The sequence below is a fragment of the Macaca fascicularis genome, chromosome 15 (assembly GCF_037993035.2).
Source record: "Macaca fascicularis isolate 582-1 chromosome 15, T2T-MFA8v1.1".
Lineage (NCBI taxonomy): Eukaryota > Metazoa > Chordata > Mammalia > Primates > Cercopithecidae > Macaca > Macaca fascicularis.
The window spans coordinates 100,052,859-100,076,459 of NC_088389.1; the positions used below are offsets into that span (position 1 = coordinate 100,052,859).

The 23,601-nt window shown below is 41.9% G+C and overlaps 1 protein-coding gene across 3 annotated transcripts in view; it reads left to right on the forward strand.

The window, feature by feature from the left end:
* The first annotated feature begins 1,343 nt into the window (after window positions 1-1,343).
* ENTREP1 (endosomal transmembrane epsin interactor 1) overlaps window positions 1,344-23,601 on the forward strand; it is a 65,357-nt gene continuing 43,099 nt past the window's right edge. For 2 of the 3 annotated variants that reach the window (XR_012424777.1, XM_015437255.4), the window contains exons 1-2: window positions 1,344-1,830; window positions 11,497-11,553. Coding sequence is in view for 2 of the 3 variants with exons in the window: in XM_015437255.4 (XP_015292741.2) it covers window positions 1,417-1,830; window positions 11,497-11,553 (471 nt within the window). In the remaining variant the exon portion in view is untranslated. The remainder of the gene's footprint in view (window positions 1,831-11,496; window positions 11,554-23,601) is intronic. The other variant, XM_045373136.3, reaches the window with a different exon arrangement.

The window sequence follows — 23,601 nt, forward strand, 5'->3', positions numbered from 1 at the left end:
GAAAGACATCTCCCTTTTCCTCCAGAATTTGAATTTATTCATGGGAGCAGTCTGTAAAGGAAGTCCTAGGCACCATTAATGACATGTGCTTTAATAATTTAAGAAGTGTATATGTAAACTTGGGCACATTGACAGTATATCACATTGTGGATTAAAGTGTAACGACCAATATAAATACAGCTTCCACAAACAGAGTATAAAAACTGACACACACTTTTCTTGGTTTATTGGGTGGGAGGATGTTAAATACCTTAGGATAAGATAAGTTTTCTAATACTGGAACTGACTAACTGCCAAGAACACTGCTGTGGTTCTTATCAGGAAAAAAAGTCTATTATAATCATTTTAGGTACGAAACTTTCTACGCATTAGAATTCTTCCAAGGTGAAAAGATATTACTAAGGGAATTCATTTTGCAAAGAGGAATCATCTTTTTTTTTTTCTCTAAAGATTTTTCATATATTACCAAAATAGTTTAGGATTTTATTAGGATATTTCCTCGGAAGTTTGGGGGTTCCGTGTTCTACCAGGTGATGCCTAATAGATGCCTGATACCGCTCATGAGTCAATAAGAGGAGGATAGAGCGTAATCCTTGCCATGCGCTCCGGGCTGCCCCGGGTACTTTCTTTACGGATGCTGGATGCTTCCAAGGTAACCCAGTCCTTTCATTCCCGCTCCTACCGAGATGCCGGGAAAGCATTCCCGGGCTGATGCGGGGTAGGCAGGTCCTGCGCCCTGCGAGCCGTAACTGCGCTCGGCGTCGTCCTTCCCGAAGTCCTTGGCTTACGCCTCTTCCCATCGAGTCGCCCCAAAGCCCCTCCTCCAGCCATCCCCCTCCTTGTGGGGGCAAAAGTTTAAGGGCGGGCTCCCTTCTCATTAAAGCGCGCCGGGGCCTCTTTAGTGGCTGGACTGTAAACGGGTCCGAGGGTCCACGGCGCTTTCCTCGCTCTTCTCTAGCCCCAGCTCGGCGGGTGGGGACAGACGCTGAGACTGTCGGTGGCCGGCGCTGACGCGTCCTGGCCGTAGGGTGCCTCCCAGCTCGAGGGACTTATTTAAATATTTGGGGCAGGGCACCCTGCCAGGACCCCAGGAAGCCGGCGCAGATTTGGCGGGGACCCCGAGGCTGTGGCGCACTTGCCCCAGCGCAGCGCGAGCACTGGGTGCGCGTGGGTGAGAGTGAGGTTGCGCCCGGGGCCAGCAGGAGGCGGACCCGCCAGGCGGCAGGTGGGTGCGGCCGGCTGGAGCCAGGGCAGCGGCGGCGGCGGCAGCGGCGGCAGCAAGTGGTTGGGCCGTGCGCATTTCCTTCCCTCCCCCTCGGCCTCGGAGCCCGCCCGCGGTGCCCAGTGTGCGGCGCCTTCGGCTCCGCTCAGCGTCCCCTCCCCGCCACCGCCGGCCGCACCCTTCACGGTCCGTCCATGTCCCTGCCGGTGGTGCTCCCGGGCTCCTGCTGCCCCGTGGCTGGGCTTTCGGGTGGGCCGCAGACCGGGGGCCCGGGCGCCGCCGCCGCCGCCGCCCAGGAGCCGCCGCTGCCCCCGCTGCGGCCGCGCTGGCCCCGGGGCGCGCTGCAGCCCCCGTCGCGGCCTCGCTGCGCGGCCACCGCTGCCGCCGGGGTTCTGGCCGCGCCGCCGGCGCTCTCCTCCCGCCGGGCAGCCGCCGCCGCTGCCGCCGCGGCCCCGGGCTCTGCGCTGTTGCCCGCCCGCCCGCTGCTGTCACTCGGGCTGCTGCAGCTGATCCTGGGCTGCTGCATGGTGGCGCTCAGCTTCGGGGCGCTGTCGCTGAGCAGCTCTCCGCAGGTGAAGAACTCGTGCCCGTTCTGGGCCGGCTCCTCGGTGAGTACCGCGCGCGCGCCCCGCTAGCCCGGTCATCCCGTGGATAGGGGGCTCTGGTCGTACCCTTTCATTGTCCCTTAGTTGGCCTCCAGAGCTGCAGTTGGGGGAGCCTTAACGCCATCTGAAGTTTTTGGAGCCTGGAGAAAAATGTTCCGCGACGGTCGAGTTCAGGGGTGAATTGGGCTGCACCTGGGTAGTGTCTGTTGCGCGCAGGCTGAAGGATTTTATTGTCCCAGTTAAGCTAATAGAATTAAGCAAAGACACCCAGCTCTTTGGGAGATTGGAAGGACAGGGTGTGGGTGGCAGGAAAGTGGGAGGAAAGTGATTAAACTTCTTTTGGTCGTTGAATATTTGCTGCACTGACAACGTCTGTGCTGGGAGGGCAGGGATTTTGATCATTTTTGTTCACCGATGTATCAAGAATGCCTGGCACATAGTAGGAGTATTTGTGGGATGGGACAGTTTCGGACACATCGCTTGTTTTATTCTCCATTAAGACACACATAAATGTGAAATGTGTAGGGTGGCTCGATCCCCAGACGAGTTCAGGAGGTAATGAGAGGGTGTGTGTGAACTGGCGCTTGTACCTGGTCATTAAAGGAGGGCCTTAACCCCACTTGGTTCCTGGAGCCATGCAGGCTGCTGTGCAGAATTCAGTTTGTGAGAACCGGGACCTGTCATTAGGGACGAGCTGGCCAAAGGTCCTGGAGCACGCAGCAGCTAGCTAGAGATGTCTGCTCTCCAGGACCCACTCCTCCAACCGGGAACGCTGAGCCTGGGGCCAAAGAGTGCCCAACTTCAGAGAAAAGCTGCTGCCAGCCAGTATCTACGGACACCGGGTGGTCACTCCCCTCTACCTCCTAACAATCGCACAATGTCCAAGGCATGTAACCCCCTGAAGTTCTCTGGGTGTTGAGAGACTTGGAAACACATCTTTGTGGGATGACTATGGAAGATGAGTAAAGTAAATAACCTTCCTTTATATCTTTTTTTTTTTAATTTTTAATTTTTATTTTTTATTTTTAAGGGACGGAGTTTCCCCATGTTGCCCAGGCTGGCTTCCAACTCCTGAGCTCAAGTGATTCTCCTGCCTCGGCCTCCCAAAATGTGGGGATTAGAGGCATGAACCACCACAGCCGGCCGTAAATAACCTTTCTATGAACTCACTGTGTAAATCTGAAAGTCTAGCAATGCTGCTAGTTTTTAGTAAGATCTGTAATCAGTGTATGTCCTGAATGGTAAGAACTGCTTTTGCAGTTTCACACATACGGCAATTCAAGACCAAACTGAAAAAAAGGACTCGAAGAACTAGTTGAACCCAAAGTAATTGTTTAAATAAGAACATTAGGTTCCTTGAGACTCGCCTGAAATTGTATACTTCATCCAGTGCCAATTTGCTTTCCTTTTGAAATACTTTCATGTTGAATGATCTTATTGGGGTACATGCTGTGCTGTGGTGAGGGAAGACCACGATTTGTGCCTCATGTAGAAAAAATGCCACCCTAGTGGCCCTGCCTGTGGGCTCTGCCGCTGGCCTCCATGAGTGTTCAGGAAAACTCCAGAAGGATGGATATTCCAGATGGGGTAGGAATTAGACCTGTTATGCTACCTATTCTACTTGTCTGACTAAATCCAGCCAAAGAGTGGGTGCATTTCGTTTCTCTAAATACTATGGGCCAGTAATAATCTTGCATATATTTTTAGGAATTTGCTCTTCATAAAATCGTGATCTATTGTCTTCTCAAACATAGCTAGTTTAGAATTATTAAAAACTATTTTTTGTCTTATAAAATTAAAAGCTGATATCATTTACTATTGTGAATCATTTCAGAGGTAAATGCACTTAGATATCAGTCAAGCCACAGTTGAATTTGATGAAGTACCAAAAAAAAAAAAAAGAAGAAAAGAAAAGAAAAAAGGCCTTCAACCAGAAGGTGAAGGTTAATACTCCTGGTCTGGGCCGGGCGCGGTGGCTCATGCCTGGAATCCCAGCACTTTGGGGGGCCGAGGCGGGCGGATCACGAGGTCAGGATATCGAGACCATCCTGGCTAACACGGTGAAACCCCGTCTCTACTAAAAAATACAGAAAAAAAAAAAACTAGCCGGGCGAGGTGGCGGGCGCCTGGAGTCCCAGCTACTCGGGAGGCTGAGGCAGGAGAAAGGCGTGAACCCGGGAGGCGGAGCTTGCAGTGAGCCGAGATCGCGCTGCTGCACTCCAGCCTGGGCGACAGAGCCAGACTCCGTCTCAAAAAAAATAAAAAAATAAAAAAATAAAATAAAATAAAATAAAATAAATAGATAAATACTCCTGGTCTGCTGGCTGGGTATGTCCTTGTCTCCAAGTCTGGGCATAGCAGAGCAGAGAAAGAAATCAGTGATTTGGAACTGACAAGTTCTCTGCTATGTCTTTCCCCATTCTTCCCCATACCCTCCAAACCCTGGTCTATATGCAACTCTATAACTGTTGGTTATTCCTGCTTTTTGTGACTTGATCCTGAGATTGATCTCAGAATTTGCAAAGTGACAACAGAAGCAATAGATACTGTATTTGTAGAACAATTAATTAAATACAGTTTTAAGAGGATGACTCTCTTGGTGCTTTAGGGGAAAAAAAGCCTTGTATCACATGTTTTGAATTTATGCATGTGACAGAGGTTGTTTTTGAAAAACTTCGTGTTGTGGAAAAGTTTACATTTTATGCAGTATATGTTGAACCCACATATATCTTTCACCCAGCTTCAACAACGGTTTCGTTTGTACCCGCTTCCCGGGCTCTGCTGCGGGCCTTGTGTCTTCTGATAAACTTCAGGAAGGATGAATATTCCAAGCAGGGTAGGAATTAGATCCTTCGTGCTCCCTAGTCTATTTGTGAGATTAAGTTCTCTTATTATTTGGAAGCAAATCTCAGGTGTCACATTTCATCTATATATATTTCAATGTGTGTATTTTTATTACAAGAAAATAGAACCAGCGTAGGATTGAGTGGGCAGTTCGAAGAACTACTCCCTTTAACTTTAAATCTTTTATTATGAAAATTAAAAAAATCTCAACAAATGTAGAAAGAAGGGTGTAATGATCCCTCATTTTACCCTTCACCCAGTAGCTATCAACACATGACCACTTTATACCTAACACTGCTTCCCCTTCCTAACACCCTCAGATAATTTTTTTTTTTTTTTGAGACGGAGTCTCGCTCTGTTGCCCAGGCTGCAGTGCAATGGCACGATCTTGGCTCACTGCAAGCTCTGTCTCCCAGGTTCACACTATTCTCGGTCCCAAGTAGCTGGGACCACAGGTGCCCACCACCACGCCCAGCTAATTTTTTGTGTGTTTTTTTTAGTAGAGACAGGGTTTCACCGTGTTAGCCAGGATGGTCTCGATCTCCTGACCTCGTGATCTGCCCGCCTGGGCCTCCCAAAGTGCTGGGATTACAGGCGTGAGCCAACACATCCGGCCCCACCCTGGGATTATTTTAAGGCAAATTCCAGGTATCACAACTTCAGCCATTAGTATTTTAGTATGTATTTATAAAAGAAATGGGCTTGATAGCACATTGTAACTAATTCAAAGATAGCTAAACTAAGGTTTCTATTAAAAAAAAATGCTGGAAGAGTATGAGTCGAGAACTGCAGAATTAAAAAAAAAGCTTTGACATGCCGTACAATTTACCCATTTAAAGTGTACTGGTCAATGGTTTTTAGTAAATTCACAGTTGTGCAACTATTACAGTTTTAGAAAATGTTTGTCACCCCCAAAGTTTTGAGTAGTTACTCCCCATTCTCCACCACCTCCACCTCTAGCCACCCACTGATTAACCCACTTTCAGTCTCTGTAGATATGTCTGTTCTGGACATTTCATATACATGGGATCATATAATGTGTGGTCTTTTATGATTTGTTTCTTTCACTTAGCATGTTTTCAAGCTTCATGCTGTGGCAAGTCTCAGTATTTCATTCCTATTTTATTGTATGGATATGCCATGTTTATTTATTCATTCACAAGTTTTATTGGCATATGAAGCTTGGTAGTTGAATGGAAGTGCCAACTTATGTCTAAGGTTACTTTGAAACCACATAGGAACACAGTAGAAGAATATCCTCATATTTCAAGCTTTGACCATTAGGATCTTTAGCCTGCTATATCAACTGAACCCACACATCTTCTTTAGGCTTCACTGAAAAATTTTGCTTGTATATTTGATACAAAATTAGGTTCAAGAGACAAATATATTTATTTGAAATGACTATTTGTTGAACACCGTATAGTTCAAGGATATTTTTTCATACGTATTTCCTTAAGAGAGCCCTGAGCCTGAGATTTTGGAGGCTTCTTTCACTTGTTTGAACTTTGAAGGATATTTTATCTATTTTTAAAAACACTTAAGTATTAACAAATTCTATAAAGCATCTTTTCTCATAGTTTTCATTCATACTTTCAGCAACTTGAAGGGAGAGTTTTTAACGTAGTTTGTGTTTTTGAGCACTCTGAGCATTCGATTTCTTCCTGGTATCACTGGTAAATCACTCAATATATTATTATTCCCAAAATTCATGAAGCTAAAAGATGAGCCATCTTGAAAAACAACCTGACGTTTGACTGGAGGTGAGTGGCTAAGGGAGTGTCTCAGTGTCCGTCTTCAGCTGTGCTGTCCTAGCTCTCGGTTTGGGGGATGTGTTTAGTGTTAACTAGATTCCACTGGGGCATGGGAGTTAACTAGATTACACTGGGGTATGGGAGTTAATGTTAACTAGATTCCACTGGGGTATGGGAGTTAACCAGGTTCCACTGGAGTTAACTAGATTCCACTGGGGTATGGGAGTTAATGCTAACTAGATTCCACTGGGGTATGGGAGTTAACTGTTCCTATGGGGTTAACTAGATTCCACTGGGGTATGGGAGTTAACTGTTCCAATGGGATTAACTAGATTCCACTGGGGTATGGGAGTTAATGTTAACTAGATTCCACTGGTGTATGGGAGTTAACTCGGTTCCGCTGGGGTTAACTAGATTCCACTGGGGTATGGGAGTTAACTAGGTTCCACTGGGGTTAACTACATTCCACTGCGGTATGGGAGACTCAGTCTGCCACACTGCACTAGATTTAATGAAAGAGGAGAGAGAGTTGCATTGGGTTGTCTTTCCTCCTTCAGAAACAAAATTCCTAACTTCGATGACATGCATGATCCCTGGGAGATATTTCAGATGAGTGGTAGAAAATTGGTTGTTGTTTTTTGTTCCTCACTGAGTGCCGTGTTATTCTTTATCATTTGTATACTGCTTTAAGTCACTGATCTGAATTCATGATCATCCTTCTTTGAGTCCATGATTCTTTGGCAAGGTTTCACTTTCATATAAAGAGACAGACATTGGTGAACTTTAGGGTGAACCTTTTTTAAAAAAATTGCAGTGAATAAATGTAAAGAAAAATCAGTGGACCAAAGGAAAAACTAACATAAAGATTATGCTTACTACCAGTTAAATGATAGTAAATATTTTTTATCATACTAATCAAATACTACTTTAATATTTAAAGGATATTTAAAATATAATTTTGAGGATGAGTTTTGATTTCTTTGGTCCTTTATTTTGCATATCAGCAGAGTCACATTTATAAGTTCTGTGCCTCTCGGCCTCAGTTACTCATCTGTAAAATGGGTGGGATGCTGCTTCTTCAGGACTAATTTTGTGAAGGTGTAGCTAGAGTATATATGGGAGAGTGCATCACTGCTGGACCCAAGCACCAGACCTGGAATACACAGGAACCTCTATCAATGGTTTTTAAACACCAAAGTCATAGTTAATCAAAGTAAAGTGAACAGGCCAGTATTTTTGTAGGATATTATAGTTACCATCATGTTTTCATTAGAAATATTCAGTTGCCCATTTTCTCAAAAAATTTTTTTTAAATGAGCTATGCTAGACAGATAGGGAAGAAAACCACACACACACACACACACACACACACACACACACACACACATTTTTTAAAAAATTGCCATCATAAGAGCTATAGGGCAGGGTAGGTTGTTGAGAAGTTTGACATGATTTTCTGCTTATTTACAAGGTAACACAGGATATTTACAACAATGGCTTTTTAAAAATCTCTGTGTTTACACACAGCAGCTTTTGATAAATGATTCAGAACATTTTTGCTCTAACACATGTTAATGGATTAGCAAAGGGAAATAGGGCAGTAGAATTATAAGCTTCTGATCTTAACGATTTGATTTTTACTTTGGAAAATGAAAGCACATTAACCATTTATGGTGGGTAACAGTGACTCTCCCCTGGGGTATCTCAGAGCCCTTCTTTGTAGTATCAGAAAAAAGGAAAGGCCTCTGCTTTTTCCTATAAGCTACAAGAAATGGGTTATCAGTGAGTGAAACAAAACTTGTAATACCTCTCATTATAATACAGAGATTGTTTGGTGTTAGAAAATAGGTTCTTACCTGTTCATTCAGGGCTAGTTCCATCTTGTGCTGGATGGAAAGAATGCTGATGGAGTTGCTTTTTGTTGCTGCTGTACTCTTTCAGGAAGCACAGGGGATGAAAAATGTGTTTAGGCTTACATAGTCATCTTTGAGCACGGTCATCTCCTGTGTCTGGCCTCCATTCATTCATTCACTCATTGACTCTTGCCGTAACTAACTGAGTGCCTTCTGGGATCCTTTAGTGGTGTGCGAGTAAGTATGCACAGGTCCAAGCCCTCATCGTGATATTGACGGTTAAACATGTAATAGCATTCCGGCATAGTGGGAGCCATGGAAGGACATTGTTAAGGGACCTTCTTGACTCATTTCTGAGGAGCACCAGCTACTGCTGCCACCAAGGGAGTGGAGGCATTGAATACTCTGCCTCCTTCTCTTCTTTTCCCAACTCCTTTCCCCATCCGTGAATTCTGCCTCCCTTTCAGATGAAATGGAAGCATCATTCCTTAAGTCTTGAGCTCTTAAAAAATTTATCCCCAACTGTAGCACCTCTGTTCCCATTAACCATTCGAGAGGCTTCTAACCATCCAGGCCTGCTTCCTCTATTTGCTTTTCTCCCCATCAACACTCACAGGGTTCCCCAAGTGCCTCAGGGCTTCACCGGGCTTGAAGAGAGGGAGAAGTTGAATAAAAGTAGGTGTGTGCCTTTGTTGCTGGGTTCAGGAATGAAGAGCCACAACTATAGCTCCCGCCTGGAGCTGGAATATAGTTTCTAAAACATTGTAAAGAGCGGTGGCTTACAGGAATCCTGGTGGGATTTAACTTGAATATGTGCTGAGTCTATATAACAACTTAAATGGAAATGACATTCTTAGTTTGTCTTCAATCCACAGACTTGGTATATGCCTTGACTTACTTGGCTATTCGTTTAATATTGCATGATAAACTTTGTATTTCTCCCCACTGAGGCCTTAAAGATCTTTGTCATATATAGTTTGAGATTATTGATGTTTCTCATTTTGTACATATATACATTTTGTACATATTTTTTAACTTACATTTTCTATAGTTCGTTGCTACCATATGCAAACAAAATACCTCCCCTCCAAAGGAAGACATACAGATAGCTTAGTTCTTTGGTTTCAGAGATATCTCATTTGAAATGACAGTTGAATCTATTAAAATAAAAAAATTAGAAATACCTTTCAACTTAGAAACTTCACTCCTGGGACTTTTTTCCGCTGAAATAAAAGCACTTGTTTTTAAAGATATGTGTTCATAGATGTTTACTGCAGCATTGTTTGTGAGAGCAAAAAACTAGACATAGAATGAATGCCCATTAATATGGAAATGATTGAATATGTTAAATACAGTCACACAATGGAATGTTATGTAGCCACTAAAGTGAAATGAATTAGAGCTGTTCCAATGCATATGAAGAGATTTCTATGAAGTATTTATTGAGAGAGTAAAGGAAGAGGCAGGGAAAGTATATCTTTTATGATTTTTTTCACAAAAATCACATCCCTGTGAGTGTGTATATATACACATAGACATATGTGTGTAGTACTAAGAATTTAGAGAAAAATACATGCATATATGTAAACATATAAACAAAAATGTAACATATGTTTATATGTAAACATATAAACAAACATGTAAACAAAAATACATGTAAAATATGTAAACATGCTAGATTGTTAACATGGAGGAGGGTGGGGTGCTGTGGCTGGGTAGGCAAGGTGAGAAGAATAGTTTAGGCATATCGCTATTTTATGGGTTTTTATGGCTGGAGCTGGACACTTCCTTTTAATAATACTTTTTTTTTTTTTTTTTTTTTTTTGGAGACGAGTCGCGCCCTGTCACCTAGGCTGGAGTGCAGTGGTGCGATCTCGATTCACTGCACCCTCTACCTCCTGGGTTCAAGAGATTCTTGTGCCTCAGCCTCCCAAGTAGCGTCACCATGCCTGGCTAAGGTTTTGTATTTTAGTGGAGATGGGGTTTCACCATGTTGTCCAGGCTGGTCTCGAAGTCCTGAGCTCAGGCAATCCGCCTGCCTCGGCCTCCCAAAGTGCTGGGGGTAACAGGAGTGAGCCACCAGGCCCAGCCTGTTTTTTTCTTATTGAGATTTTTTAGCTCGTTTTTTATCGAAGTGTCATTTTGCAACATGGGCTCCTTCTCACAGTAGTTCCTCCCACTTTGTGAAATAAATGCTGTAGAACATATATTAATTGCCAACAATTGGGGCACAATACTGGGAACTAGGACTTTAGAGAGACAAGACAGGAGTTCACAGTTAGTGGGTAATACAGAGACACATCCCTCAATTATTACAATAGAGTTTTTGGAAAAAAAGAAGTGTGTGCAGAGGGCTTCCATGAGTGTGGAGCAGTGGAATCAGTGAGGGCTTCTCAGGGCAGGTGACTGCTAAATGGGGCCTTGAAGGATGGGTAAAAGTTCTCAGGCAGCTAGGAGGGAAGCTGGGAGGACACAGCAGTTCAGCAAAGAGAAAGAAGCGCATAGCCCAGGAATGTCAGGAGCCTGGCTGGCCCGAGGGAGGGCAGGTACTTGGTAGGAAGGTGTGTGGTGGAGGGGCTGGGATATGTAAAAACCAAGCTTGAGAGTAGGTAAGAGAAAATCCTGAAGGGCGTTGTTTCCCATTTCGAAGACTTTACCTGTCCCATAGTGGATGGGTACCTGATGAATGGAAGGATACCGCCAGACATGCATCCGATGAGGCTGACCCTGGCAACAGATTGGGTGCTGCTAGGAACAGGGAGCTTGGCTGAGAAATAGTAATTCCTCACTCACCAGGAGAGGCTAATTTCTGATTGTGTGTTCTTAATTGACATTAAGATAAAACAGGCCAGGTGTGGTGACGTGCGCCTGTAGTCCTAGCTCCTGGAGAGGCAGAGGCGGGAGGATAACCAGAGCCCAGGAAGTCAAGGCTGCAGTGAGGCATGATCACGCTATTGCACTCCAGCCTGGGTGGCAGAGCAAGACCCTGTCTTTAAAAACAAAACAAAATTAAAGTCAATAAAAAAGCTTTGAGGACTTGGAAGTAAAAGTCCAAAGTGGTCTACCAGGGTGAACCCTGTAATCCAGGAGGAATATTAAATGTTTGATTTAGAATGTTTTGAAATTTCAGTATCTTTAAAAATATGTACTTTTGTGACTGAGGATTTGTTTATTGGAATTGGTCCATTTTCTATATTTATGATAGTTTATTTTTACAGGTGATACTCTCTGGAATCATAGGATTAACAACTTGGAAAAGGCCTATGATACTCCTGGTATGTACTGATCTTATAAATTGCTACCCTTTATAAAATGTGCTATGTAGGAAGTCTGTTCATATAAACCACTGAAGAAATGCTTAAGCTTCCTTGTTCATTAAAAAAATAAGTTAACAGTAGATAATATTAGAAGTCAGATGATGATAACAAGTAAGTAAGATAATAATTTTGCTGGTTTTCTGATTCACTTTAAGCTCCTTAAGTACCCAGTGCTATACAAGTGTCTTTAGTTCCAGCATTAAACCCATCCTAAAGATAGAATTTTTAAAAAACTACTTACTATGGGCAGTTTTAAATATACACAGTAGTGGAGGGAATAATATAATAAACTCCCTGTACCCATTGCCCAGGTTCCATAATGATTAACTTCCAGCCAATCTTTACAGCTATACTCCCACTCATTTTCTCTCATATTCCTTTTTCTCTATATTCTTTCTATTTATTATTATTATTATTATTATTATTATTATTATTTTTGAGACGGAGTCTCACACTGTTGCCCGGGCTGGAGTGCAGTGGCGCAATCTCGGCTTGCTGTAACCTTTGCCTCCTGGGTTCAAGCAATCCTCCCAGGTAGCTGGGATTATAGGTGCCCGCCACTGCGCCCAGCTAATTTCTTGTATTTTTAGTAGAGATGGGGTTTCACTGTGTTGGTCAGGCTGGTCTCAAACTCCTGACCTCGTGATCCTCCCACCTTGGCCTCCCAAAGTGCTGAGATTACAGGCGTGAGCCACCAAGCCTGGCTGTTATTCTTTTTTTTTTTTTTTTGACACAGTCTCACCCTGTCGCCCAGGCTGGAGTGCAGTGGCACGTTCTTAGCTCATCGCAACCTCTGCCTCCCAGATTTAAGCAATTGTCATGCCTCAGCCTCCTGAGTGGCTGAGATTACAGGTGTGCACCAACATGCCTGGCTAATTTTTGTATTTTTAGTAGAGATGGGGTTTCACCATGTTGGCCAGGCTGGTCCCAAACTCCTGATCTCAAGTGATCCACCTGCCTTGGCCTTCCAGAGTGTTGAGATTACAGGCGTGAGCCACCACGCCTGGCCTCCTCTATATTCTTTTGAAGCAGATCTCATATATTAATCATGAATATATGACTTTTTATTGTTATAATGTTTGAGTTGAACAACCTTGGAATTTTGTTGCATAGATTTGCTATATTATCTCTTTATCGCATAAATATTATATTCTCTTGGAAATATAGACATATACTGGTGATTTTATCCTTTTTTTTGTTATTGAGGTAAAATTTATACAGCAAAATGAATCATTTTAAAGAATATGATTCAGTGGCATTTTTAGAACATTTCCAATGTTCATCCTTTGTTTTTATTTGCTATGTCATTTTGATTCAGGGACTATAAACTTATCATGTACAGTTTTAAATGGTAAGTTTAAACTTATCATTTAAAGTGAATCAAAATAGACAATGCTAATGGAGTTTCCAACTTTTAAAGATAAAATAGAGGGTCTAGGAAATTAGATTTGAATTGTGGTATACTTAAAATTTTTTTTCTTTATAGTATCTCTTATTTTTATTTGTCTCATCCATCTTGAAATGGAGTTAAATAATTTTCTAGAGTCATTTTGTATATATGCTTAATAGTTCATCTTAAACAGATTGTTGTTTGCTAGGCAATGGGCAATTAGTGCAAAACTCCTTAAATTTTTAAATACAAAGAGAAGAAGCACATTGCGGAATCTTTGTGTGTCAGAATAATTAATGGATCCCAATACTGTGATGGTCTTGAAAAACTAACCTGAAGTGGTTTTAGGCCCACAAGATGACATAGGCAACATTTTACATCTCCATCAATGATTGTATTTCATGAAATTCCTTTAATAATTTTGGAAATAATCAATTTTTAACATACTATTTTAATATATTAAACAGTAGGATGAGAGAAAATGAGACTTTGGATGAGTTGTATAGCCTGTGTTATAAGTGGCGAAAATTTGTTTCACAATAACTCTCTAGGTTTACAGTCTCTGTGAAAAATTTTGGTTAGTGTTTAGTGTTTATACGAATATTTGGTAACAGGAATCTCCTTTGCACTGTCTTTTTCCATTGAGTCAATATTAAATTGCTTAGTAATGCAAATCTCCAGTATCTAAATTGAATTAAAAGAAGGAAATCTTCAATGGTATTTGTACTTTGAAAATTCCAAATGATGAAGAGAGTATAAGTGTGTTCTGGATAGATTCAAGAAAGTATACTTATTAAGACATTTATTTGACCTTGTTGTCTTTTAAAAAGCTGCCTCACATATTTATTATGTAAGCTTAAGCAGCCTTAAATGAAAATGGCCCTGTCTTATTACATTCTTATCCATTTATTTCTCATCTTTGTTAAGTATATGCATTTTGTCACAAAGTTGTAACCAGTGTGTACATACTATGTCCTGCACTGCTTTTTCTGTTTAATGTAAAATTAAGTTACTATCAGGTTTCCATGTATGAGGAGTCTACATGCTTATCATTTAAAACTGTAAGCAGGCTTCTGCCTTATTTCTGTATCATCATCAGTTTTTACCCTATTGTTGGACATTTGAGCTTCTATATTTTGGCTGCTATGAGTTATGTACTTAGAAGTCATATAGAGATTGTCTTGAAATGTTAATTAGCATCAGTTTATAAAGAAGATAAATTAATTTGTAGGGATTCTACAAGGGAAAACTTTCTATCTCTTGATAATTGGAGACTTAGTCAATATCATAAATGAAAAATCCTCAGTTCATATGTATCTTTTATTTTTTTTTTGAGAGACGGTCTTGTTCTATTGCCCAGGCTGGAGTGTGGTGGCGTGATCACTGCTCATTGCAGCCTCAAACTCCTAGGCTCAAGGGATCCCCCCAGCTTAGTCTCCTGAGTAGCTGGGACTACAGGTGTGTGCCACCACACCCAGCTAATGTTTAAATTTTTTTTGCAGAGATGGGAGTCTCACAACATTACCCAGGCTGGTCTCGAACTCCTGGGCTCAAGTGATCTTCCCACCTCAGCTTCCCAAAGTTCTGGCATTACAGGTGTGAGCCACTATGCCTGGCTCACATGAATCTTAATAGTATACCATTATAACTCATGCCAGATGCTTATGTTATGTTAAAACATGGAAAAATGCCAGTCAGATATTCCTAGCCCATCCTTTTAAGAGTGGCATCACTGTGTGCAAGCCACTGAACTCTTCTGAGCCTAGTTTTCTTTTTGGCACAGAGGGGATAATTTAGCGATACCAAGGGAAGTTCTACCCTACTCCTCCCTTAATGGATATTTTTTCTCCATTCCGCCCCCTCCAAGCCCCTCTGCCTCAGTTTCCCAAGTTTAGGGACTGTGCCAGTGCATGCTTTTTGGCTCCATTAGGGGAGCCAGAGGACCCCATGGGCTTGGCTGATTAGAGTTCTGTCCCCTTCCCCTTCTCATCCATACTGTAGGCTCAGGGGCACCTTCTGACTTGGGACTTTCACCCCCTAGCTAGTTGCTTGGCTGGTGCCTTCTCTTCTGGCTCTCAGTTCAGCAGTCACTTCCTGCCAGAGGCCTTTCCTGACCACTCTGATTGCAGTGGCTCCTGCCTTGCCCCTAGCCATATCCCAGCACTGAATTACTGGCTTTGTGGTCTGTGATTAGCCTATGTACCTTACATTTGTTGCCCCTCTCCCCAGACTATAGTCAGTTCCATGAGGACAAGAGTCTTGTCTTTTTCACACTCTTTCTCTAGGGCCAATGTGCTCAATACACATTTGTTGTTGACTGCGGAGTTAATTTGACAGCCAATAAGAAATTTAGGTCCTGGGTGAATTCTCACAGTTTCTTTTATTTTTGTCTTAAATTTCTCTCACTTGCATTTGTTCTCCAGAACATTGTATTCATTGCTTTTGAACTTCAAGGTTGTCAGGGAGTGTTTTGGTGGTGGAGGTTTGGAGGGGAAGGATACTCTTTTTCAGGGCCCTTGGAGAGGCAAGCTGTCCTTGTTTTTAGTTGTTCACATCAGTCTAGAACACATGAATATTCCCTTTTGAGAACCATTTGCATTTGGGCTTCCTCTTTTGTGGTTGTTACCTTGATAACATCAGGTTTTTTACTGGGTTGAACAAAGAAGGGTCGCTGTGACCTAGTTCCTTCAAACTCGAGTTTTCATGGAAATTCAGGGTTGGAAGCCTTCATTTACTGGGTCATGTTTCTTATACTAACATACTCGTGTGTTCAGAACAAAAATGATCATATTGGAAAATAGTTGCTAAATATTTGTAGCTATTTATGGCTGTGACTAAGAATAAGCTAGGAAGTATGGGGGTGTGTGTGTGTGTGTGTGTGTGTGTGTGTGTAGTATTCTAGGTTGTGTGTTTTCCATGAAGAGCTAACATTTTCCATTTTTAAATAATATTTTATTTCTTCTAGACATCATTCCTCTTTCATTCTAAGAAAATGTTCTGTAAGTGTTTATAAATGACGGACAATGCTAGAAACAGCCTCAAAGATTGTCTAGTCTAGGCACCTCAGTTAGAAAACAGAACGGTCTTAATAAGATTTTAAAAAAAATTTTTCTTTTGTGGTACAGGCATTTTTAGTGGCAGGTATTTTTCCTTGGTGGTACATTTAGTAAGAATTGCTGCTGTGAATGTCCACCTAGCTCTTTGCCTATATTTTTGGTTCCTTATGAAGTGGTGATGTGAGCTTTGTTATCTGTTTTCTTGTCAATTAGATGGGATAAGTACGACCTAAAAATGATAAAGGGACAGCTCCATTCTTTAGCATCAACAATGAAGGTTCTTCCCCAGTGATGTTCTCGGGGCACACACGTGTGGCTTATTCCCAACTGTGGCTCCTGTTGATTTGTACCCCAGACCAAGAATAAATAGATGAGGGTAAATGTATTGGCTATTGGTCTTTCAGTTTATTTTCTAACTTCAAGATTATAGTATTTAGGATAAAACCTCATTACCTTAAGAGACTACAAAATGGCTTAAGGTATGCTTAATTTTTTTTTTTTTTTCATCTAAGAGTCCATATAGGCTAGGTTGGTAAGATAGTTCAGCTCACAAAGCCATTTGGGGAGCTAGGAATTTTTCCTCTTATTGTGTCTTGGATGGAGAGTCATAGAATACTTACTTTGTCAAAAGTCAGAAATAGTTTTAGGTGGATTATGCTGTGAGACAGATTGTGGTCTTTTCTTTCCTGAGGATATGGAGAGCTGGAGGGGTCAGAATACCTATGTGCAGTTTTTGAAGCTCTCTGACTTTGGCAGTTGAGTTCTTTGAAGTACATTTCAATAAATCGAAATGAACCCTTGTTTAATAGTTCACAAAACCTGGATTTTAATGCTGACACGTTACCACTGATTGTCAGGTGATCTTGGGGAAATCTCTTGACCCAAAAGTCAAGAGATTTTCCCAAGGTCTAAACCAATAAATGCTTAGATCAAAATAATATTTTAAGATTCCTTCCAACTCTCATATTATAGATTTCCAGAGTCCTCTTTAGTTACCTCGATGGTATTTTAATTTCAGATGGACATTTCAACTGGTCATTATAAGCTCCTTGTATATAAACTGAAATACTATGATTATTTCACTCTGTGTTTTTTAAGGCATAAAATGGAAGACTCTTCTTACTCTTCAGAATTATTAGTAATACATTCTTGCATGTATATAATGCTTAAGAATTTTCCAGGTTCTTTCATATAACTTTTCTAATGGCAGATGTTATTCCTTTTATGTGGATAAGAGAATATGAGCTCAGGAGTTAATATTAGCTCAGGCTTGTCCAGTTCACAATGAGTGGAATGATTATTAGAAAGAACCCAGGGATTTGGGCTCCTAGTTCATTGCTTCTTGCATTGTAACATTTTACCACCTCCTCCATTAGCCAATCAGTAGCCATCTCACTGTGGTCAACAGTGGCTTTTTTGTGGTGTAGAATATAAATTAAATAAGCTGTTGTCTTATTTGTGAATGTCCAATTCTTTTTCAAGATCTGAAGTGGCAAACGTTTTGGGAATTTTATCTTTCACTCAAAAGAGCCAGAGGCAGAAACGACCAAGGTAACACAAGGTGTAGTTTTGAGTCTCAGTCCTATCAATTTCAATCAATGAGTGGCCAAGGAAATGATCTAATTTGTACACTCATCTGTACAGTGGGAGTATACCCGTTCCTCAGGATCGTAATGCACATTGAAACTAAACTGTACAATGGGATTTAAGGCTGTGTAAACACATTATGAATTATTTTTTAATCGTTCATTGAGAAAATCTCCAAGAGAATATCTGGCCCCTCAATTTGATGTGTCATTATGTAACAACCCATGGTAGAAAAATGTGCACTTAGGTATTGTGAAGGCATCTTAGGCTGGGTTCAGGCTTCTCTGTGATCACAGTGCATTTAGTCTGTTGGCAACAGATCTTTGGTTTCTCCCCCGATCACCTTCTCCCAGGAACTGTGCATTGGGTAAGAACTTGGGATCCTCAGAAATTGAAAGCAGTCTTGGGTAGTTCATCTACGGTTAGAATCAAGACCTGGGCAGTACCTTGTTTTGCAGACTGACCTAAGCCAATTTGGGTATGCTTTAATTAGTGGGTTTAATTTGGTAGCTACAGGTAATTGCCAAAGCTTAGAAGTAACCTTTCTGCCAAGTTAATTGTTCAAATGAAGTTGATTCTCAGATCAAATTCTGCTATCCATACACTTATTGCTATCCATCAGACAAAAAAATTGTTCATGCCCTTTGTTCTGAAGCTTAAAGTATAGAGAGTTGAGATTTGTATCATGCTTACAAAATAGGGTATGTGAACAATGTTTTGTCTCTCATTTTCCTATTCACTTGTCTTGAATACCACTGTGGATTCCTTGAAAACCTGTTGACCAAGCAAAGCTAAGTTTATGAGACCCACTTCAGTAAGGGAGAGCAGCTCTTTGTCAGTTCTCAGAAGGGATGAGCCAAAGAGAGGATATTTACAGGGTTTTAGAGCCCCTGCTGGATGATTGGTTTTTTTGAGACAGGGTCTCACTCTGTCACCCAGGCTTCTAAGTGAAATGGCACCATCACAGCTCACTGCAGCCTCAACCTCCCTGGCTCAGGTGATCCTCCCACCTCAGCCTCAGCCTCCTGAGTAGCTGATGTTGAAAAGGTAATCATTAGCTTGGTCAACATCACTAGTCACTAGGGAAATGAAAATCAAAACCACAATATCAAAACATCATGTAATATACCTTTAATATAAACAATTAAACATGAGAGCCCATTTTTAACATCCATTATGCTAATTAAACAAGCTAATAATTTCATCAATGGCATCTCATTTGCATATTCACTCTGCTAATTTAGCAAAATCAGTTGGGTGTTGTTGGGAGATCAAGATAAGGGAAGCAAGCTTTTGGAGTTTGGCCTTCCTCATAAATGCTAGCTGACCATCCTGGAATATGAATTCTTGACTATCCTTGGGTGTAGCTTGGACCAACCAATGTGTACATACATAATATCACACTGCCAGTGCTAAAATGCATTATAGACTATTTTGTGATTTAAAAGTAATGGCAAAAACCGCAATTACTTTTGCACCAAATCTAATAGTAGTACATATGTATTTGGGTTGCTTAAGGGAGCCCTCTGACCAGTCCTGCATCCAGGTTGTCTGAGCCCAACAGACTACAGTGATCAATTTCTGAATATGACTATGAGAAAATTCTCAAATTATGAATGATTCAGGCCAAGAGGGGAGACCACTTTGAGTTGGGGAACATCTTAAAATTCATGTGTTGTCAAGAAATGTTGCAGAATAATGTGTACGGTCCTATCTGTGTGTGTGTGTGTGTGTGTGTGTGTGTGTGTGTAGTGTATAAAAAACACCAAGTGATCATACATGTGTGTTTGTAGTTACAGGGAAAATTTCTGAAAAGATATACGAGAAATTGTTTACAGTGGGCCCCTCTGTGGAGTGAAATGAGAATGGGAAGGAGGAAGATTTTTCTTGCTCTCCAATTTGTATTTGGAGGAAATAGTGCCGTATTGTGTGAAGAGGAGACTTTTAGTTATCTTTTGTTTGATTTTTGCCACCCTGTACCTGCAATGTCTGAATTCCCTTTTTGGAGTTGGTGTCTCTGCCTTTGTGTGTGTCTTGGTGAGCCACGGGGCCCTGCCTCCAGTGATGCAGCTTCTGAGGACACGTGCTTATGTTGCTGAATGCCAGCAGCCAGCCTGTGAGCCCATGACCTCTACCTACCAGAGCTCTAGCCCAGGAGTCTGAATCTGGAGCCGTGGATGTGCTGTAGCCCTGGGGCCACTTGGAACTTACTGGGCAAAGGAGGCAGCTTGTGTCCAAGGCTGACAACAAAGGACCTGGTTTTCCTGTGGCATGACCTTCCTAGAAGTTCCGGCTCCCAGGTTCTTTGGCTCCTTCCTGGGTTCCTGGGCCTCGTTCTTGTGGATTCTGTGAGCTACCTGATAGTCTTGCAAGGAATTCCTTTTCTTCTTAAATAGCCTGAGTTGGTTTCTCTTGTTCCTAACATAATCAAGAACCCTGAATGCTTAAGACCATGATTTTTCTTCTATGAATATTACTTTTATAATAATTAAAAATACTTCAAACTAAATAGATTCATTTTTAAACATTTGGACACTTATGGTAACTCAGTTGAAAAACAAGAAATCCAGTGGGCATGCAAAGTAGATGGATTGGTGGTGAGCTCAGCATTGGTGGGAAGTGTCGGGTGAAGGAGGCTGGGTCAGGGTGTCAGGGCATGGGTGGTGGTAGAATTGGGTCTTATGAGCTGTAATCTCTCAATGATGATATCAAAGAGTTTCCTGGTAAAGCTCTTCTGTGAAGAGAAAGTAATGATCTCTAAATGGGCATTCTGTGTTAGCAGGCATTCTGTGTTAGCAGGCATTCTGTGTTAGCAGGCATTCTGCACATTGAAGGAGAGGAAAGAGTATAGATTTGGGTCAGACCCAGATCTGACCTGGGTCCTGTAGTTACTCGTATCATTTGGCATAATACTTTACCCCTCGGAGACTGTTTCTCATTTATTTCATATTTATAGTTACATATCTAAATCTATCATCTCTCTATTTATCCATCTACCTATATCTCAAATACACCACAGTGATATTTTATAATTTAGTAGGTGCCTTTTAAGAGGGAAAACATTTTTTATTAAAAAAATGGGAGCTCATTAGGTTTCTTACTCTTTTTTGAAAATTTTTATCTTTTGAGATGGAGTCTCACTCTGTCGCCCAGACTGGAGTACAGCGGCACAATCTTGGCTCACTGCAACCTCCGCCTCCCGGGTCCAAGGGATTCTCGTGCCTCAACCTCCTGAGTAGCTGGGATTACAGGCACGCACCGCCATACCTGGCTTAATTTTTGTATTTTTGGTAGAAATGGGGTTTCACCATCTTGGCCGGGCTGGTCTTGAACTCCTGACCTCAAGTGACTTGCCCGTCTCAGTCTCCCAAAGTGCTGGGATTACAGGTGTAAGCCACTGTGCCTGGCCTACCTTCTTATTCTTATTAAAAATAATTAGACCTCTTCATTTATCCCACACCTAAACCTGACTTACACTCCACACAAATAACACTTTTTTTTTTTTTTTTTGAGATGGAGTCTCACTCTGTTGCCCAGGCTGCAGTGCAGTGGTGGCGATCTTGGCTCACTGCAGTCTCTGCCTCCTGGGTTCAAGCGATTCTCCTGTCTCAGCCTCCTGAGTAGCTGGGATTACAGGTACGTGCCACCATGCCCGGCTAATTTATGTATTTTTAGTAGAGACGGGGTTTCACCACATTGGCCAGGCTGGTCTCGAACTCCTGACCTCAGTTGATTCACCTACCTAGGCCTCCCTGAGTGCTGGGATTACAGGCGTGAGCCTCTGCGTCTGGCCAGAAATAACATTTTAAACACTTTCTGGTTTTAGCATTCTTGGTGGTTGTCCCACCTTGTTAAAAGTGAGGAATTTGCCATGGTTAATGTTAACCCACTTCCCTCCTTTCTTGTTTTTTAAAAAGTTATTTTTGTTACTCCTATTAATGACTATTGTTGTAGATAATATTATAAGCTTCTATTTCTTAATTTCTGAACTTTGGATAGTATCTTTTGACCCTCTCTTATATAAGATAAAGAAATTATGACTTTTCTTTACTTCTTACCCTGCTTTCCCAGTTTTTGATAGTGACATTATTATTTTATGTTGTCAGTGTCTTAACATTTACATTTTGCTCTTAAACTATATTATATAATTTGAACTTTGCCTATAAATTGTTTCTCAGATAATGAAAACTGCTAATGGCATTTATTAGATTCTTTATTTCCAGATTCACCTGAGGCCTTGGTATAAGGGATGCCAACATTCCAGTGTCTGTGTTAGACTATCTAAGCAGGGCTTGCAAAGCTGCTGGGTGAAAACCAGTTTTGCAACCCTTAGCTGATCTCCATCTCCCAGCCTAGAAAAAGATTAGGGATTAAAGAGACAAATGTTTTGGTGAAACTTACTGAATTGCTGTGGCATTTTGAGTTCCACCTTCTCATGGGGGAAAGGGGGAGTATTTAAAGATAAACAATTGGAGAATATGATAGGGATTCTTTGGTGTTTGACTGGACCTTTGTCGCTATGCCTGGGGATTCTAAAGGATGGATTGGAGCACCATGTGGCCTCAGAGTTAAAGCCTATAGTTGGAAAATAACTCTATGTTCATAGACTAAGCCCAACCAGATGGGCCTCCCAGGAAATAGCAGGCGTGGAGTGAGCTCACATCCTGCCCAGAGAGGCCATAGAGAGTGAGTGGACCACAGCAGAAGGAGGCTCGGCCTGGATGCTCAGGTTAAGGGAGCTGGAAGCTCAGCAGTAGGTATCTCTGAGGAGCCAATGCAAGCTCCATTCCAGAGAGATTCCCCTGTAAACACTTGCCAAGTCCCAGCATAACAGGCAGGTGAACTCTCCCTGCCCCTTACCTTGCTTACCAACATGGCTTTGGCCTTCCCCACACTCCCTTCTATCTAAAATGACCCAACTGTGTTGTAGGGGGAGCAGTAGACCCACACGGAAAAAGGGAAACAGAGCAGATTGAGGCCATTCCCTTGCCTTCCCACAGCAGGCTTGCTCCCTGCCTAGAGTAATAAGCCTGATGGCAGAGAGAGAAGCTTACATTCAAATGAAGTTCCAAGTTTTGACTGGGACACAGGCTTGGACATTGTGATTACTGAAATGAGTTGTTTTGTGACTTGAAGTGACTGGAGGACTTTTTGTACCTGATATTGATCAGAGAAGTCATGGTCCTGGACTCAAATTTCATCTTAAACAATCAGGAATAATGAGCCCTACAGAGTGGCCTTGAACAACATTGCAGCAAGGAAACAAAGTGGTTTTCTGTTGACCTCCATAAGCCCTGCTTGTTCAAGGGACCAGCTACATTATTTACTGCAACACCAGGAAGAATGATTGACACTAAAGGGAAGGAAATGTAATTCCATGTTATTCAAAGGAAGACTGTTTCCTTTGCCAAGTCAAATGCATTATTTTTTCTTATTCTCTAGTATGTTCTTGGTATCATGCCACATTCTAGGTTGCTTCATGTTTGGACCATGACTTTGATGTATATCTTTATATTTTTCTCATAGGTTCTAAATGATTCTTTTCTTTCTTTCTTTTTGTTGACAAAAAGACACCTAATCTTGGAGATCATCTACTTGCTGCTTCTGTCTTTTTTTTTTTTTTTTAAGACAGGATCTCACTCTCACCCAGGCTGGATTGCAGTGGCGTGGACACGGCTCACTGCAGCCTCAACTTCCTGGGGTCAAGTGATCCTCCCACCTCAGGCCAAGTAGCTGGGACTACAGACATGTGCCACCATGCCCAGCTAATTTTTTTCATTTAATTTTTTGCAGAGTCAGGGTTTCACCATTTTGCCTAGGCTGGTCTTGAACTCCTGAGCTCAAGTGATCTGCCCACCTTGGCCTCCCAGAGTGCTGGGATTACGGGTGTGAGCCACCATGCCCATTCTGCTGCTTTTTTCTTTATTCAGATGTAGTTGACATACCAAAAAGTTCACACATTTAAAGCATACA